The 18,284-nt window shown below is 40.2% G+C and overlaps 1 protein-coding gene across 5 annotated transcripts in view; it reads left to right on the forward strand.

The window, feature by feature from the left end:
• Positions 1-6,172: 6,172 nt before the first annotated feature.
• Positions 6,173-18,284, forward strand: part of GAB3 (GRB2 associated binding protein 3) — a 64,739-nt gene continuing 52,627 nt past the window's right edge. For all 5 annotated transcript variants that reach the window (XM_062584818.1, XM_062584819.1, XM_062584820.1 and 2 more), the window contains exon 1: positions 6,173-6,364. In XM_062584818.1, the coding sequence (XP_062440802.1) occupies positions 6,293-6,364 (72 nt within the window). In that variant the 5' untranslated portion in view covers positions 6,173-6,292. The remainder of the gene's footprint in view (positions 6,365-18,284) is intronic.

Here is an 18,284-nt window from a genome sequence, read left to right on the forward strand (position 1 = left end):
CACCTATCAGACGCTGGATGTCTGCTGCTGTTCTCCAGAGGGAGATTGGTTCCAGAGGGCATTAAGTCTGTTTTTTGAGACACCTTGGCAGAGATCTCTGTCACGAGAGCTTTGCTAAAGTAAGATTCTTCCGTATCCTTAACAGTAAAGGCCACATGTATGTGCTGCTCACACGATCCTCTGTTTGTTGGAGCGAAAACACAAAAAGGTTAAATTATCTGTTTTGCTTTCTTATTTTTACAGAAGCTCCTACTTCAAAGGCAGTTATCTGACCATTTGGTCCCACTACCATGAGCAAAGTATGAGTGACTTAGATATGTGGCACTCCTTAGGCAGATTATGTTCATTAATTAAGTAGTGCAGTGCAGACAGAGACTGCATCATTCTGTAACAATGGTCAGACTCGGATTTTTGTAGTTAGTAGTTTAAACAACAACAAATCATGTTGCTCTGATGATGTGTATGCCTTCCTCTATTAGACCTGATTTGTATGGTGAGGACAGGCTACTGAAAGGAAGAGAAGAGAAGGGGCTGAATTGTCCCCTGAGAGTTTATTAAATTTGTCCTTGTTAAAAAAAACAAAAAAAAAAAAAACAAAAAAAAAGAAAGAAAGAAAGAGTGAAATATTTTGTCTGTGGGGGGGAGCAGAGTCATAACTGTCAGGAACAGCTGGAACATGTATACTGTGTCATTTCTTTTTTGTGGTACTGAGTTTTTCTGCTTGGTGTGGGAATGCTACAGAGGCATGCTAGCATTTTGCTGAGTAAGTGTGGTGCGAGCCCCATGTGTAAACAGGGATCAGTCACTAGATGAGAGAAAAGGGCTGTTCTCCCAGGACTGTGGCTGTCTCTTGTATGCACCTTAACCTCAACAGAGTTCTGTAAATTGAATGTGGGAGTAGAATTTTAATTAGACACTTTGAAAATATGACCCAGTTGAATACATATATTTGATGGCTGAAAGAGAGTGCAGCTATTGTAAACCATAAAACATTTCTTACCCTGCATGTAATTCCTGATTCCCGTGATTCCTAGATGATCGTGTGATTTTTTTTTAGAAAATAAGTTATTATATTATGTACTTACTTAGGGCAATGGAATAGGAACTTAATGGAAATACAGTTGCCTACAGCACCCAGCCATTCTTTCTCGTTGACAGCTGTGCACTTCCATAGCTTCAGTGGCTGAAATAACAAAGATATGCTCTGTGCTGAGGATATGCGAGAGCAGAACTGAAGAAGATGAGGAAGGACAGGGAGGTTGGAAAAAGATGCAGAGGCAAAAATGCTCATTTCAGTGGGTTTGTTAGGTGCATGTTGTAGTATGACCATAGAAACAGAAACACCAGAAACAACAGTTGGATGGCTAACATCCAACTTTTTAAAATTTAACATAGCTGAGTACTATACCAAAATATTATAGCAAAAAATGCAGGTTGTATGATGAGAGGCTATCTTCTAAATCAGGATATATTGCAGGAAATGCTTAGTGTCTTCATTTCAGTTGCCTGAAAATGAATTCTTAGAGCAACACAGGGAGAAGGAGAAAAAACAGTATTGTTGTGTATGTAAAAAGGTAAAATAGAGAAGTGATTTTAATTCTGTAAATGAGTATTAGTGAAACTCCAACTATTAGAGTAGCGGATACCAATTCTGGTGCCATATTTCAAGAGGAAGATGGAAATAACTGGAGACAATTTAAAGGAGAAAACTATTACTCAGACACTGGAAAATGTTCTCATCATTATTTGGTATCTTTAAGGTCAGATTAGGTAACTTTTTAGAAGATGCCTTTATCTAGATTGTGTGGGAATGTCAGTCTGGATTACTGTGGTGTAATCTTCCTGGCATGGCATCTATAAATTTGTGAACAAAATAAATCCTCTTGATTCTTCCCATCTACTCCATCCTGGCTGATCCAAATAAAGTGGGTGTGCTCCAAATAAAGAGAAATGAATTAAATTAGATTAAGCCGTATGATAATGAGCTGTACAATTTGCGTAGTTTAGAGAGTTTAAAATTCCTATAAACAGGCTGTAGAATACAGAATTGTTCACTGAAAAGAGTGCTATCTGCATCACACTCCTTCAATAGGTCATACTTTGCTGTTATTACTGAAACTGAATATAGTACCTTCACAGTATTTATTTTATTGGAACTATTCAGAGAGGAAGGTACCAAGCAGGGTCCCTGAGTGAGGCAAGCACATTTGAATTCATACTAGTATAAAAATATGATCATAGTTAACCAGAGCTATGATCATAAATAACCAAATATCAAAGTGGCTCAAAGACAGTATTAAAAAAAAAATGTGTATATAGAATTTACCTACTGGACTTTGAACTTCATGCTGTATGTTTAATTTTTTTCTCTGTAACCATGAGGTTCAGCTCATGAAGCAATTCATGAGGGCTTCTTAGCTTATGACATTATTGTAGGAAATGTCACAGCATAGAAAACACCATCAGACTTTCCATATTCAGTAATACTGGTTCTGATCTCATATAGAAAAAAATAAAAATTTATCTGAACTGCAAGACATTTTGATTTGGCTTTTTTCAGCAGTCAGGCATTTTTGAGAATATTTCCTGTAGCTCTGCCTACAGCATGTTCAAAGAGGCAGGTACCATTGGCTGAAGTTATCATTACCAAGCAAAACCTGAGCTCTTTCAGGGAAGTGATTTGATAACTTATGTACACAGGGATTAAAAATGAGACAAAATAAATCTAAGCAAACATACTAATTTCATACTTTCAAACCTTTCAGCATTTCAATAATATTAAGAAAATAATTTTTCTTTTTAAATGTTTTTAAGTCAGTATTGCCTCTGGTTTCAGCTTATGTGCTCAAGGCAAACTTAAAATCCCAAACTAAATGCTAAAGGATAAATGTAAAAGCTGGAGCTAAAATAGAACACCACAAGGATTTTGCAAAAATATTCAGCCAAAATCAGTTTTTCTCTGCTCTTCTTTCCTTTCACTCTCCATTCTATTTCCAAGCTCAGCTTACTCTTTATGTATGTTTTCAAGTATGTTTTTTAAAACAAGGACCCTGACATTCACCATCTTGATGAAGCATATGTTTAACTAAAGGATTTTGTAACGTTAAAATGGTTGACAAATTTGTGTATGAAGCAGGGCAAAAATGATAGCCCACTTCCTCCATGAGGGCTAGATAGCATTAGTTTTTAAGTCTGCTCTTGTCCAACAAATATGTAATCGATACATTATCAACACAATGAAAACTGTTAGGGGAAGAAAATAACGTTATTTGCTAGTTTAATGTTTGGAGCACAAATACCGAGAAGACAAGCACTTCTCATAACAAACGTTAACCCCCCCACACACACACACATGTTCTGTTTAATTATGATTTCTGCCTTCTGTATTTCCCCTCAGGTTAATGGCACAGTAAGTAAACTGGCACAGATTTTATTTATTCTGAATATGCTGAGCTGTAACGTGCAAGTAGTTCAGCAGGTGCCTCTGGAGCAGCTGAACTGCTCCAGCAGTGAGGAGACAAGAACCATTTGAAAGAGGAGCAGCACATCTAGCTGGGAATAGAACCACTGTACCCCTCCCTGTCACCATGGCTACAACTCAGCATGCATTTTTGGCAGAAGTGCCAATTTAAGCAACTGCTGATTACTTATTACTGTCCTTGGATCACCTCCTTCATTGGTCAGGTACAAGTTTGTGGGAGGTCTCATGATTTATCATATCAGGAAACTGGTCCTGATGCAGCTGAAAAATAAACGTTTTTTTTGCCTCATTATTTTGCAAACAATACATTTTATGATGAAGTTAATCATGTAGCCACACAAACATATTATGCCTGTATAATGGAGGAGGTGGCATAAGGACAGGAACAAGTGGCTGAAGAGATGGAGACCAAGGATGATTTAAGCACATTATCACTAAGTGCATCCAGAGACTGGGCCTGGAGTTCTCTTTAAGGCTGTGGCTTGCTCCTCCATGGTGATACTGCTTCGGTCAGTTCAGCAGTTCAGGGCCACCCAGTCCTGGCCCTCCATCTCCTCTACTACCTTGATGCAAGTGGTTATGCAGCTGCACCAGGAACTGACTGGGGAACCTATATGTCTGAAAAATGATCCAGTAAAAATGGAACTATAGTCCACTATATATATGATACTATAGGGGTAACACATGAAGCATTTTGCAATTAATTTTATTTTGACAGACCAACATTTTAAAGGCTTCAGATTTAAAGGGTGTCATATCTGTCAGAGTGATTATAGTCAATCACATGTAGAAGGAAAGTGTTACTTCTCCTTCCTAAAAAAGTCCCATGGGTGGATGCAGCTCTCCAAACAGAAGCATTACAAAGCCTTGTTCAAATGCCTAGTACTAAACATGTGAAGCTGTTAAAACTTCACTTTGGATAAAGGGTATCTAGATCTGAATAAAAGTGATAGTAGATTGTGTGGCTGGGAATTAAATAATATTGCAAGGCTGCATAAAAGTCACTTATTTTCAAACAAAAATCTGGTGAGATCGGAGCACATTCAAAATAAACTTTTATAGTACTTTTGTTGTCTCATGTTTGCTATGACTCAATTTTAATTCATAGAAAGATCTTAAAACTACTGATAACAGAGGATTGGTAACAGGAATGCTATGAATTATATACAGATTTACTTACATGCTTATGTAAATATACTATGTATTGGGCATGTATTTATAAATTCTATATGATTTATAGTGTATATTCTATTAAATACAGTAAACGCAGTTTGCCACAACATTTTTGCTCTAGTTCTTAAAAAAGCAAGCGTGCTTTCCAGTTCATCAGATTTCAGCATTGACACTGCAAGCCATTTCCAGCCCACCCTGCAGAGGTGCTCTCATGCAGATGTGAAGGGTCCTCAGCGAGTGCTAAGGTCTCTCCCAGACCTGTGGTTGCTAACTGCACCTTGCAAACTGGGCTCCACCAAGTGTGCACTGCCAGTGGCACGTGGGACATTAAAAACTACCAACTGGTAAAAGCTGTTGAAGAATTACTGTATCCACTTTACATCTAAATCAAAGTTATAAACAATTTCTTAAAAATGAACATACAAGTTCAAGCTGCCCCATCTTTGAAAAGCTAGGTCTCACTGCAGATGATCTCTTCTTTCTCTCTAATTTCCATCATGAAGAGAAGCACTACCTCCAAGGATACGAGCAGTGTTCTAAGTACTCTGCAGCGAGATTCTTTAGTTGTAGCAGTGGATTGCAACCTGTCTCCCTGAAGTAATTTCTGAATTGTTTCTAAAAAGACTGCAGTGATTTGACCAGGAAAATCAAGTTTATTGCCAGTAAATGTATATGGGGAAGCACACTGTCACTGAAAAACATTTAGATCTGCAAATGGAAAAAAGTTTGGAAATGTTGGACTAGGTGAATGATGGAAGCTGAAGTGGAGGTCTCTGCACTGGCAGCAAGCAGGCGCTCAGGACTGCAGCCACTCCGCTGGCTTGGGCTGTGCCTCAGTCACCAGGCCAAAGCCCCTCTCTGCCTGCCGCGACCATCCCTATTCGGGGTACAGTCGTCTGCTGAAACAGGACTTCACCTACTGCCCTTCCTGACAGTTGCATTGAGCTCTGCTCGCAAAGCTCAGGCCTTGGGGTCTGAGCCCTGCAGGTGACGAAGTGCTGCCTGCTGAGGTGTGCCAGGCTCGGGGCAGGGCAGAGACCCTCCGCATGCCTTCCCTGCCAAAGCCCGAGCCAGGGGTCAGGGGGGAGGAAAGCCCCAAACCTGGCTGCGTGCTCCTGCAACCTGGAGGTACCAGGCAGCGGCACCGACAGCATCGCCGGGGCAGCAGTGGCAGAAGTCGCTGTGATGCGGCAGAAGACGCGAAGGGCAGGGCAGGGCATCCCCCGGGCCATGCCTCGCTGCAGCTCCGGGGCGGGCGGGCTCCGGCGGGCGGGCGGCGGCGGCGGGGCCCGGCGGGCGATGCTGCGGGCGGCGGCGGGCCGGGGCCGGGACCGGGAGCCGCCCGGCGGCGGCGGCGGCGGCGGCGGCTCTGGCAGCCGCCGGCTCGGTGGCGGCGGGCCCCGGTGGCCCATCACGTGCTCGGTGTGTTGCATTGTGTTTGCGGCGGAGGGAGGGCTGGCCGTGTCAGTGATCAATGTCATGACTTCCTCCTCGGGCTGGAGCAGTATCAGAGCACAGCTGAAGGAAGCTGATTACTGCTGGTTTCAAATTGGCTGGGAACAATACACACACACACACACACACACACACAGCCCGCACCCTGGCTCCCGCGCCGCCGCGCCGCGCCGGGGGGGGAAGATGAGCTCAGGGGACGTCGTTTGCACTGGATGGCTCATTAAATCGCCCCCCGAGAAGAAACTCAAGAGATACGTAAGTGCGGAGACTCTACCGTTATTTTTCTCTCTAAAGGGATTTCTGCATGTGCTCCGTGTCTTACTCTTCCTTTACAACGTCTCGCGGGTTTCGGCTTCGCCTTGGACCAAAACAAAAAAGATTTACTAGTCCATGCGCTTACTGACTGTCTGTATTTTCATCAATATTCTTGTGCCCTTCGGAATTAACCTTTGCCAGCTCCTAAGATTATAATTCTTAAATTGTTACGCAACACAGCTTAGGTTAAAAAACACATTTCAGTTTCAGTTAATGTTGCCATAACTAACAGTTTTGTAACAGAATTTCAAGTGTATCTTTTCCAGGGAAGGGCAATAACCTCCTGAAAAAAACAGTACTTTGAAATTGGAGGCTAAGCTCTGTTAAGATGCTGTGTAATTCTTATGGCACTTGCTAATGCCAACATCTGTGATAGTTTTATTTGCCAGTTTTATATGCTAGATGCATTTACTAGCAAATAGGTTTACTTTTTACCTCTGTTAAAGAGATGTTAGAAGGTGCCTTGCTCTGAAGTTCCTGATAATGAAAAGGTAACGGGGACTGATGAGAACAACCGAACACTGCATGCACGGAGAGCAGCAACCGCAGTGTGTGTAAAGGGGGCCCCTTGTTTCATTCTGTATCTGCCTGCCTGTTTTTCTACAAAAAAGGGTGTGTGTTACAAACATAGGAAACTGTATCACTGCAGGGCTGCAAGGAAGGCATTCCGGGTAGAAATAAATGACCCTTAAAAAAATCACTTGGGACAGCATTACCAACGCCAGCCCATCGTGGGCCATTTTGCATATTCATTTGGGTTGATTCTTACTCGGGCAGGCTGGTATTGTTCACACTTTTGGAGCTGGTAATGTTCATGTAAGTAGTGCACTTCCAACCTAACTCACCCAGAGCACTGCACTGTGCTCGAAGGATGCCACCATGTGTGTCTATTACACACACACACCATGTACATAGCTTACATCATTTGTCATATTCACTTCTGTTTATCAGCATTTTTTGAACTGCTGATGTTAGCTTTTTCTGGTAATATGAGGAATAACTGTCTTGTGAAGAATATAGTAGATATCATTTAGTAGTGTATTTGTATTAAAAATTAGGAAAAATTAGGATGTTCAAATTTGCTTTTAACTTACTCTCATCCAGAGTTTCTTCTTTTAGATTACTCTATTGCGTTGAAATGGCTGAGTATTTGCTTTCTTTGGTTAACGTTTTCTAATTTTAAAATAACCACTATGATGTGTCTCAAGGGAACTGCATATAAATATGGATATCTGATTTTTGTTATATTTCATAACTGGCGTACCAGTAGCATTGTATAGCAGGCACTAGACAATGTAAGAACCACTGATTCACCCAGCTGGTATCATTAGTAACTCTGTCAGTGAAGCTATTTTTGATGACTCAATATTCATAAAAGAGCAAAGTAGAGAAAACAGAATGTGATAAAGCTGGGATTTGAAAGCCCCCATTATACAGTCAAGATAATAGTCACAACAGGGGCTCTGATCAGCTCACAAGACTAGTTACAGTCTTCTGTGCACAGATCTTGCAGTAAAAAAACTAGTGAAATTTGCTCTTCGCTATTCTTCGGACATCAGCCACTAGATTAGTCAGATCTCTGCAGATTAGTGTTCATTTTCTGGTTAGTAGAATAAACTACTCTTCTGTCTATAATAAAGCAGGAAAAAAAATCTGCTCTAAGTACAGCAAAGCTAATATCCTTTCTCATATGACTGAGTGCACAGGAGATGCTGAAAACCAAATGGAAATTGTCCTTCACCTCCTGTAAGCTATTTTTCTCATTTGTACATAGTTTCACTACCATAGTAGCTTGTGCATCTTGTCACTAGAGTGGTAGATAGCTCAAGCTGAGCCACAGCAACTGCTTAAAAACATAGGCTTTAAAACAATAGCTGTTTAAACTGACTTCAGTTGGTGTCAAGTGTCAACTGCTTACAACAGAATGGTGTTGGCTCCAGTTTTGAACAGATAACATGTAAATCTCAAAGATTTAAACTACCCTTTGTGTTCAGTTGGCAAAACCTATAGTCTGAACTAAAGCTTTTAGCGAGCTTAAAGTGTGGGTTTGATTCACCTCCAAAATGTGGGGTTTGGACCCCTCTTACCCTGGAGTACCTCAGTTGCCTTCGCTGGGTTGACTCCCAGTGACATTTTACTGAGTTTAGCACGAGGTTTCTGTAAGGTCAGGTCTGGGGATCTCTATACAAAGATAAAGTCTTAATCCCGAATCTATTGCAACCACTAAGAAAGTCCAACTTATTTCACTGGCACCTGTAGTTAAGAGACTAGACAAAACAATGAATTCAGGTTGTGATACTGTGAATTGTGAATAGTCCCACAAAAGCCACTGAGAATATTTACATAGAATAAAATTAAACAAAAATTTATTTGCAAAATGAATCCTAAAGACCAAAGTATACCCTCATTTATGCTTGTCCTCTCATGAAATCAATTAGGTCTTCTACACAAAAACAAAGTCAGAGTTTGTATCTAAGTAAACAGAACATTATTTTCAAAACTTTGAAAAACGAAAAACAGGTGTTAGAGTCTAAATTTTTCCTGTAATGTCTTACAAAGCTGATGCTCTTAGTATTACTATTCTTAGAAGTGTCTTATCATTCCCTAACAAAGGGTGCTCTCTTACATGTGCAGGAAACGAACATGAGATTAATTACCCTAGTGTAACTTTCTGTAAAAACAGAGTGCTTAATGCTAAATGCAGAGAATTCATTAGAAAGCACAGGGAGCTTAACTTTAGCAGGGAAATTTTCTAACAGTGTTTTAATATCATGTACAATTCTTTTGCTTCTGCCTGATACTTAAAACATTAATCTAGCATGTGAGCCTATCGAAAGAGTCAGTTGTGCAAGGAGTTCCCCAGGAGAGTAGTTGGTGTTTGCTGCAGCTCTTTGTCCCGTAAGGCTGCCTGGCAAGCTGCGCTGCTCTCATTTCCCCACTTAGTTCCTTCACAGCTTTTCTCCCTGTTTTGCTCTGCATGGGGCTGAGAGGTAGAGGGGAATTTTCAAAAGTCTGGTTTGGGGAGCTGGATATGGGGATGGAGGGGGGAGAGAGGAAGAAGCTGCTGGTGAAAACTAGGAAGTAGTGGTGGTGTAGGTGAAGTCCATTGTATTCTAGACTGAAAATGCTATGTTTTGGGCACGTCTTGGCACTCAGCCCCACCAGGGGTAAAACCTGGCCCTGCTGGAGCCCATGAGATTTTTATTACTGATGTTAGTGGATTGTGAGTACCAGTCTCTGCAGGAAAACAGATTGCATGGGAGAATCTGCTCCCATTAAATATGTTTCTGGGTTTGATGAGTTTCTCCATGCCTTGTATTAACACTGAGTAAATCCTATCAGGAATTTAAATTATGCATTCAGAGCCTGTTTATGTTTGTGAAAAACAGAAAATTGGAAGAATCAAGATGTTCACCTATACCAATTCTGTAATGCCTGCCTTGAACAGTAGGCTTTTTGGTACTTTTCATTTTACAAATACATCACTTACTGATAACATTTGTTCTCTATTGAGGGAAGAGAATAGTTTCTTGGCTTACAGAATGAAGTGTTCAGTGCAAAATGTCACTAACTGGGAAAAAAAGAAATGGAAGCAGGTGCAGAGCTTGTGTAATGAAACAGAAGACTAACACCACTAAGTACAGACTGTTCATATGTTAATAAGGAGATGGGGATGGGATTTTTAACAGGTATTTAATTTGAACCTGTCCTAGAATTGCTGTCTTGTAGTTTGTCACACCTGAGAAGGGCAGTAATGGTAGTTAATCAGCTCGCCTGCAGGCTCTGGTAGGTGGCACTCCAGTATTTACTTATGGCTGGTGTTAAGCTATATGCATAGCAATAGTAAAGGGCTACATACAGGCACTTGCCCATTGCAAGTAAGTGCAGCTCCGTGTAAGTCAGTGCTGCACAGCTGTACCCCAGCTGAAGATCTACTTTTCATTTTCAGTACTATACAAATTGATGAGGGAAAACCACTTGCTCAAAAAAGGCAAGTTTCTTACTTTACTTGAATGACTAGATTCTTCAAATATTACTGAAAATCAAAATTTCTTGTCAGCATCTTTCAAGCAAGAGTCCAAAATGGACCCCATATTAGCAAATTTAGCCCTGCATTTCTTACCACCCTTTTTGTTGGGATTTCTGGGCTGGAAAGACCCAAACAGCAGATTCTGTCAACATTGGATTGTTTAATAGGCCAGACTGAGTCTAATAATTTGCAACCATTCAGATTTTTAAGTTGAGTATAGGACCCATGCAGGAACATGCAGTGTGTCTTTCAGCTGGGTTCAGCAATTCAATGCAAATTAAAAAGACTAGAGACTGCCATACACCTGTGCATGGAGTCATTGCTTCCATAGCAATTGTGGTGAAACAAGGGTCATATCTGCACCCAGCCATGGTGCTTCATGGTTGCCCAGTGTGTTAACATAAACTGAAATCAACGGTGCTGTAAATTAATATACTAGACTGCAAAAAGCTAAGAAAACATAGTGTCCATCTCTGCTATCTCTACTTTAGGAGCAACAAGCTCCATCAGAAGGGCACAACAACCTGCTGAAGACAGCAGTCTCTAACTGCTTCAACTGATTTGCCAAACTCAGCTGGGGGCACCCTGAATGCCAGGCTTTTACAAGATAAGAGAATCTAAACAACTTCTCCATTTTTAGCTGAAGTTCTGGTATTTATCAGGAGAACAAACAGGAAGTTACTGGCCACTAAGAAGAAAAAGTAAAGTAGAATTATGGAAGAGCTTGCTCAAATAATAGGAACAAGAGTGCCACAGCAGCTCTAAGGGTGGATGAGATGCAGAACGGCTGCTCTGATCTCTTCGTGTTGGGCGGGTGTCAGCAGAGGACACCGCTACCTTGGCCTAAAAGAAATCCCCAAGTGCTGTGTCAAGTTAAGCACTTCTTCTGCTAGTTTGGGATTTGGGGGGAATTTTACAGAAATAACTACCTAAGAGAACTCTGAATTTAATTTTTGTCCATAAGCCTGTTTATTTCCAGAAGTTCCTATAAAACTTGACTTCTCGTGCTCTGTCCCCTCTGCATAGAAAGTCCACTTTTAATACCCCAGTGGAGTTAACATCCTCAACTTACATTGAAGTATCTGAATTTATTTAACCAATTTATGTGAGTTTTGTAACTCTAGTTTATAGGCTAGATGAGAACAAGAATCCTGTGTGGTGGAGAAGAGCCTTTTAGCTGGCTGTAGTTGGGTGCTTTGTACCTAAGTTCTTCTTGCTCTTACTTCATTTTAAAACCCAACATATATTCTATGGAGTTTGTATTTTGAGAAAAAACTCCAATTACTCTTCAGAAAATAATGTACCAGGTAAAGACGTCTGTAATAGAAACTTCTGTGGAGCAGAGTACACATTCCCTTCTGCTGGAAATCCTGAACAAATTGATCTCACTGGTAAAATAACAGCAGAGAATTTATTTTAGGAGGAGTTTCCATCATTACAGTTAAACATTTGTAATTAGCTGAGTGTAAAGCAGACCATTTTCCTCCATTTTAAGCACATTTTGGTAGTTTAAATGCAATGTTTCCTCTAATGACATAGGCTGACTTCTTAGAAGAAAAATAATTTCTAAAAACGATGTTCTTCTTGGCAACCTGAATATCAGAATACTAAGCAAAATAATTTCCCTTGGACTGTTTATTTGGGTGGAGCCATAATAGCACTGAAGCCCCAATTTAATCTTTGACTACATGTTTTCAGTGCACAGGAATGTCTAGCTATTGGTTTCTATTCAAAACAGAAACCCAAGAGTTATCAGGTCTTTGCATTCAATAATAGAGACTTAAAAAAACATTCCAGTTTGAGGTAGAGAAGGAAGTGTTAATTTGAATGATAGTTAAACTAGTGAGGCAATCAAACATATGTTAGAGGAAAAAGCATTAAAAGTAGTACTTTGCTGAACTCTTTGTTGTTGCACATGAAAATTGTATTGTGAATAAACACATTACTTCTACCAATAATGCATTAAAATGCTCTTAACAGCAGTGTTTATTTTAGTCACCTCCGAGCTACTCTGTCACTTTGACAGTGTATTATACCAAATTGGTATCTTTTTAGGGAAGAGGACAAATTTGTTCCTACTATGTTACTCAGAGGAGATACAATCATTTTATTTGCTTGCTTATCTCTTCCATTTGAGTTGGAAATGAATTAATAATGCAAAAAGACAGGGAAATAATGCTATGTTTGAAATGATATTTGCATGTCAAAATAGTACATTCAGCCAGATAAAATAGAATTTTCTCTATTTCATTTATTTGTTGAATAAAATGCAAGACTTCAGCTTTCTAATATTTTCTATTTTACAATATCCTTGACTTATTTTGGTCTGTGTTGCATCAGGGAAAAAAGCTAAATATATAGCCATGCAAAGTTCAGTTTTATAAACTGCTGTGTAATTATGTTCTTGATATTTGTTAAATTTAAAACAAAATTGGTGTCTAGCCATCATGACAGAAAAGGAGTCTCTTCCCCTTCTGGGATTAACTCATTAATAGCTTTCTGCATTGTTAGAATGAGACAACTGTTCTTCAAGGTTTCATTTTCCCATTCCTCAGAAATAACTAATGCCAGAAATCCCACCTGACCCCAACAGCCAAAACTACTCTGTAGCTTTCCCCAAAACTCTTGAACAGTGCATTCCCCTTAGCCAATATTCTTTGCTGTAGGGCATTTTATGGAAAGCCATTAAAATGTCATTACTGCTGTGAATTTTATGATTGTTTAAATGGAAGTGTTAATTTAAATGGAACTTAGACTGACATCTGAAACTTTTTGACTCATTTCTGACAATGAATTTTATAAGTCAATAGTTTCTGCGAGCTCTGTTAGTGACAAATACTATTCATTCTGTGAATCCCAATCTCCACGCCTCTAAGTTCATATTTGGTCTGAATAATGGTCATAACTGGACCCTTTTTAGATTTGCAACTGTTGTAATCTCTGCAGAGTACATAGTTTATGGACAATCTGTTTTCGCATACCAGACTTGCACACTATTTGTAGAAGTTCAAGGATTTTACAGTTGTGAGGTCGTTTTTTCAAGCTGACGTGAGCTGGTCATTCCAAGGAGAAGCTAATAGTTTGGAACAATCGTGAACTATTTTTATACTTACAGACTTTACGAACTGTGCAGCAAAGCCACTAAGCTGACAGAAGTATTGAGCTAATTAATTGTGAATTCACAATTTATAAACTCTGGAAAACCTGAGCACGTACACGTGGTGTGAAAGAGGAGTTCCAAGATCTGTTGCAGATTCCCCAGAAAAGCCACTGGTGTTTTGAGGTGGCCGCACGCTCCTATAATCTCTGTGAGATGAGAAAAAGCCTCTGAAGAGATGCCGGCTAAGTTTACAGTGGCAGTGAAGAAATAGTTTCTCAAATGTCACACAGTATTTCATGAAGCCCTTGCTATTATTCCAGCTATTACGTCTATGTTGTTTACTAATATTTACAGTGGAAGCTTTGCAATCTTAAGAAGTTTTAATTTTAGTAAGTCCAACCTTTTGAACCCATCCTAATAAAATGATTGTTTGAGTTCTCACTGAGGCCCTACATTTAAAAATAAGAAGTACTTAAGTAGCTCAGGGAATTGCTTTTTTGAGATATTTAGGCCTGCTGCTCCCAATGAAATAAGACTCACAAAATATTTTCACTAGATATTCCTCTGACTCTAGGAGTGTCTTCACAGAGCTTTACTTGGCCAGCTTCTCTATAGATCAGTGGGATTTGGACTGTCAAATGACCACTGAAAATGGAACAGTTTCTCCTACTTCACTTCGGTGCCTTTTAAAAAGTTACTTCTGGATAGATAATTCTGACTTCATATCACCCTTGAGCTACGGATCATAAAATAATAGTAATCTGTTTTTGAAAAGTGAGGAAAAAACACCAAATAAATTCCATTATTTCAGTGTCCTCCCTAAACTCCCACTTTCCTCTCTGCTGAGCCTAAGAAATATTCAGGCTGAAGCGTCATTAAAACAAACGAACAAAAAGGTTAGGGGGTGGTCGGAGTCGCATAACAAGAATAGTCTTCATGACAGTGCCACTACTTTGCACCCCCTGTTCATCTCTCTGGGTTCAGTTTGCATAGAAAGGAAGTCTAATAAAGCCTTATAAAAGGAAAAATAGAAGCATGTATCAATGTGCTAATAGACTGCAATGCTTAAACACTTTGCTTATGAAAGGCATGTTCTTTTTTTCTTTTCTTTTTTTCAAATTCACAAGTGAAAGTACTGTTGCTATGTTACTGCAATAGTGTGTAGGCTGCTAAATAAATAGAGGGAGTTTAGTCCATGCCAGAAATAGAAAGCCAGGTCAGAGGTGACATTTGGGACATGTTGGGGAAAAAAAATAGAATATAAAATTATTTCTTTCCTTCCTATCATTCTCTTCAGTCTCATTAACCCCAGATTACTTAGAAGGAAATTACAGAAGAATTTTGGGGCATGTGAAAGTACTAAAAATTGACACCTCTGGAGTTTTGCTCAATCTTTTGGTTTTGTTTTTTTCAAGATCAAATTTGCAAGGGCAAGTGGTGAAAGCTTGGTATCTCACACACTTCTGAACTGAATAGCTGCTTCAAGGTGTCTGTAAGATAGGGAACTATTGAAACTGCACTCTAAAAAGGTGTGCTCAGAAGGGAAAACCTGACAGAGAGAACAAGCTTTTAGCAAATATACTCTTGGGAAGACAGAAACAGGAAATTTGAATCCATTTTCTGATTTTCCTTTTTGGGATAATTTGGCGGTTTACCAAGGACCAGCTATACAAAAGCGTGCGTAGGCTCTTGTGCAAGACTCCCTAGGTATCACAGAATCATAGAATCTGCCTGGACATCTCTGTAAACCTGGCCCGAGAACGGGGGAAGAGTTCCTCGCTTGTACAGCAGGGTCATTTTTGTCCCTCTTTGTTGGCTGCGTGTGCTCCTCATGTGCACAGGCCAGCACTGCGACCGCATGGTGTCACTTAGCTCCAACCACAACTGTAATTCAGTCACTGGTGGGACCGGCGAGCCCCGTCCTCCCCGTCCATGCTAGGAGTTAGCACTGCAGCCTCACTGAGCATGGAGATCAGCTTCATTTCCCAAATGTTGTTGCAGATGCTGAACGCATGGGCTAGGTTCAGCCAGCCACCAAACCCACGGCCCATGGCGGGTGCCCCACAGACAAGCCGGGCTGCGCCGAGGCCCCGCTGCTCCTGCCGGGCGCCAGCAGCCCGGCTCTCTGCAGAGAGCAGCTGCGATCTGTCTGGCCTTCCCATGCGTGGGAGGCGGGATGCGGAAATACGGATGCAGCTTGCTGCTCTTCTCTCTTACGCCTGACTTTTATGGAGTTGTCCTGGTCTAGCCAAAGCAGTGCATTCTTGATTTTAATCCTGATTACCTTGAATTATATCTTTTTGAATGCTCATATTGGTTCAGATCAATTTTACATTGAAAGTTTGCTTCAGTAAATTGACAAGCATAAGGTAAGTTGGTATGCCTGTTTTAAACCAATAGGATATATATATGTATGTACATATATATATATATATCACTGATGTGACAAAATATGTGGCATCTAATTTCTTTATGAATCGGAGAAGCCCACAACCATAACCAAAAGCAGGTTAGTATATGCAACCCCATTAGAGATTCCTTGTAATATTTTTATATTTCCACAAATCTGTTACTTTCCCTACAAACCAAAAGTGTAACTGTACCCTCTCCCCAGGAGACTAGTAGATCTAAGGATGGAATCTAAGGCATTCCAGAAAATCCCACATTCACCCAAAAATATATAGAGGAAAACTAAATAAGGGGATGCAACATGAGGCAATGACCCTAAGTACAGTTTTTCTTGCTCCTAAATTGCAGAAGGTTTAAAATTCTCTTTTTATTTGTTAAGACTTCTCTGGATGGAGGGCTAAAGTTTGAGAGGCTAGGGATAGCTCATAAAATGATGGATCTGAATAGCTAGTTTCATAAGGAAGTTCACTAATTTTCAGCCACAAGCCAGCCTGAAGTGCCTTAGACCTTGAGACATGTCCACAGAATACGTAGGGTTCTGTGTCAGAAAATGCATGAGTAGTTGAGGATCCATCGGGTTTATTTATTTATTTACATCAGAAGTTTTTGCTGCTGCTGTGATTGGAGATATCTGTTTATTTTTCTTGCACAACTGGTATTCAACCTCAGACCAAAGAAGAGGGTGTTAGAGACTTTCTTGTTCCTTGTAGAGTTCAAACTCTGATCTGGGCTCTGTCAAATCCCTTTACCCTTACCAGAGGTTGCATTTATCTCAGACTCTGAAGAGCAATTACTATGATTTATCTGTCTTTGAAGTGAAAAAGATTTTACCAGGCATTTTCTACACAGAATTTTCCAGCCAGGAGAACTGAAACCTACAGCCTCTCCATTCCAGGGCTTTGTTGCTCATCCTCAGCAAATTGCCCAGTTTCAACCACCACCAGTAGCACTGTAAATGGAAAGGAGGATGAATTATACCCGCTGTGGTTCTGTTATGTTATCCTCCTAAAGGACCTATTTGTCTTTCATTGTATTTCCAGATCCTTTGTGCTTGAAATGGTCTTCCAGACTTTATAAATGAACTCTGTTTGCTTACTGGTAAATTGAAACTGTTTATCCATTATAGTATCCCAGGTTGTCCGTAATGAAGTTTGCCTGTCTTTTTATTGGGGCTAACAGCTTGTTTGTTAAGCTAGAATGAAACAATGTTAAGGCAGAAGATGTCTCATGCGGTCAGATTTCAGATATCCAGTTAACTAGGTGAAGATTAAGTCTGTTTACACTGCTACTTTAAATCCCAAAGGACTCGGCTTACCGTGGCACTTACCTTGTCAAGGGTTCAGAGAGGCTTTAGTGAAACTTGTTCGGGAGTGGGTGCTGCCAGTTCAGAAGGCAAAGAATCAGGCAGAGCTTGCTTGAAGAAGTAGCTGTGCGATGTGTCCTTCCAGAGCACCATGATGGAGAAAGACAGTCATAGAGAGGTACCCGAGTGATATGTCTCAGAAACATTTCCAGGCAAATGATTTACATGTATTTTAGCAACTTGGGCTATGTGAAGATTTAAACTGTGGAGGAATATATTCTTATATATTCAGAACTTACTGTGCACCCACAGGCAAGTTTCAGTTTGACTAGTTTGTCAGGTTTACTGGGTTTGGAAGTGGAACTGGGATCTCTGAGCATATGATTTTAGTTCAGACGTTGGAGGGTTTTGAAGAAAGCAAGTGTTTTATATGCCATGTATGCTTAAGAGTAAGAAAGAAGGAGTGGAGGAAAGCAAACTTAGATATAAGATCTTGTCATGACACACAGGATCATTTTGTTGTGGGACAATTGATCACTTCTAGTTTGCATTTAGGGTTGCTGCCGTCAAGATGCCTTCTCTGGTTGGCATCATGATCATGCAGAATCACTCCAGATCTAGTTCATGTGTCACTTTAGGGCAGGATCTTCATGGTTCCTTGCTGGGACTGATGAGGAAAAGGTATATGACTTCAAACAGCAACAGCAGCGACTAAGTATGGTGATATGGTGATGTAGCACAATCAAGTCTGTGCTATCAAGCAGGAATATTTCCTTTGCAAAATAAAACATAGTCATAACTGATAGCAAGGACAGGTAAACTTGACATTGCCTTTAATAAGCTGGTGGAATGGGGCAGATGTGCAATCAGACTGAAGCATTAGAGTTTAGATCTGCAGCTTTAGTTTGTATTTAATTTCTATTTATCAGTTTGCAAAAATCTATCTGAAACACCTTTTTGTCCTCCCTGAAAGGATTTCAAGTATGAAGTACTCAGACTTATCAGAAAAAATATCTTG

The sequence above is a fragment of the Rhea pennata genome, chromosome 11, assembly GCF_028389875.1.
Source record: "Rhea pennata isolate bPtePen1 chromosome 11, bPtePen1.pri, whole genome shotgun sequence".
NCBI lineage: Eukaryota > Metazoa > Chordata > Aves > Rheiformes > Rheidae > Rhea > Rhea pennata.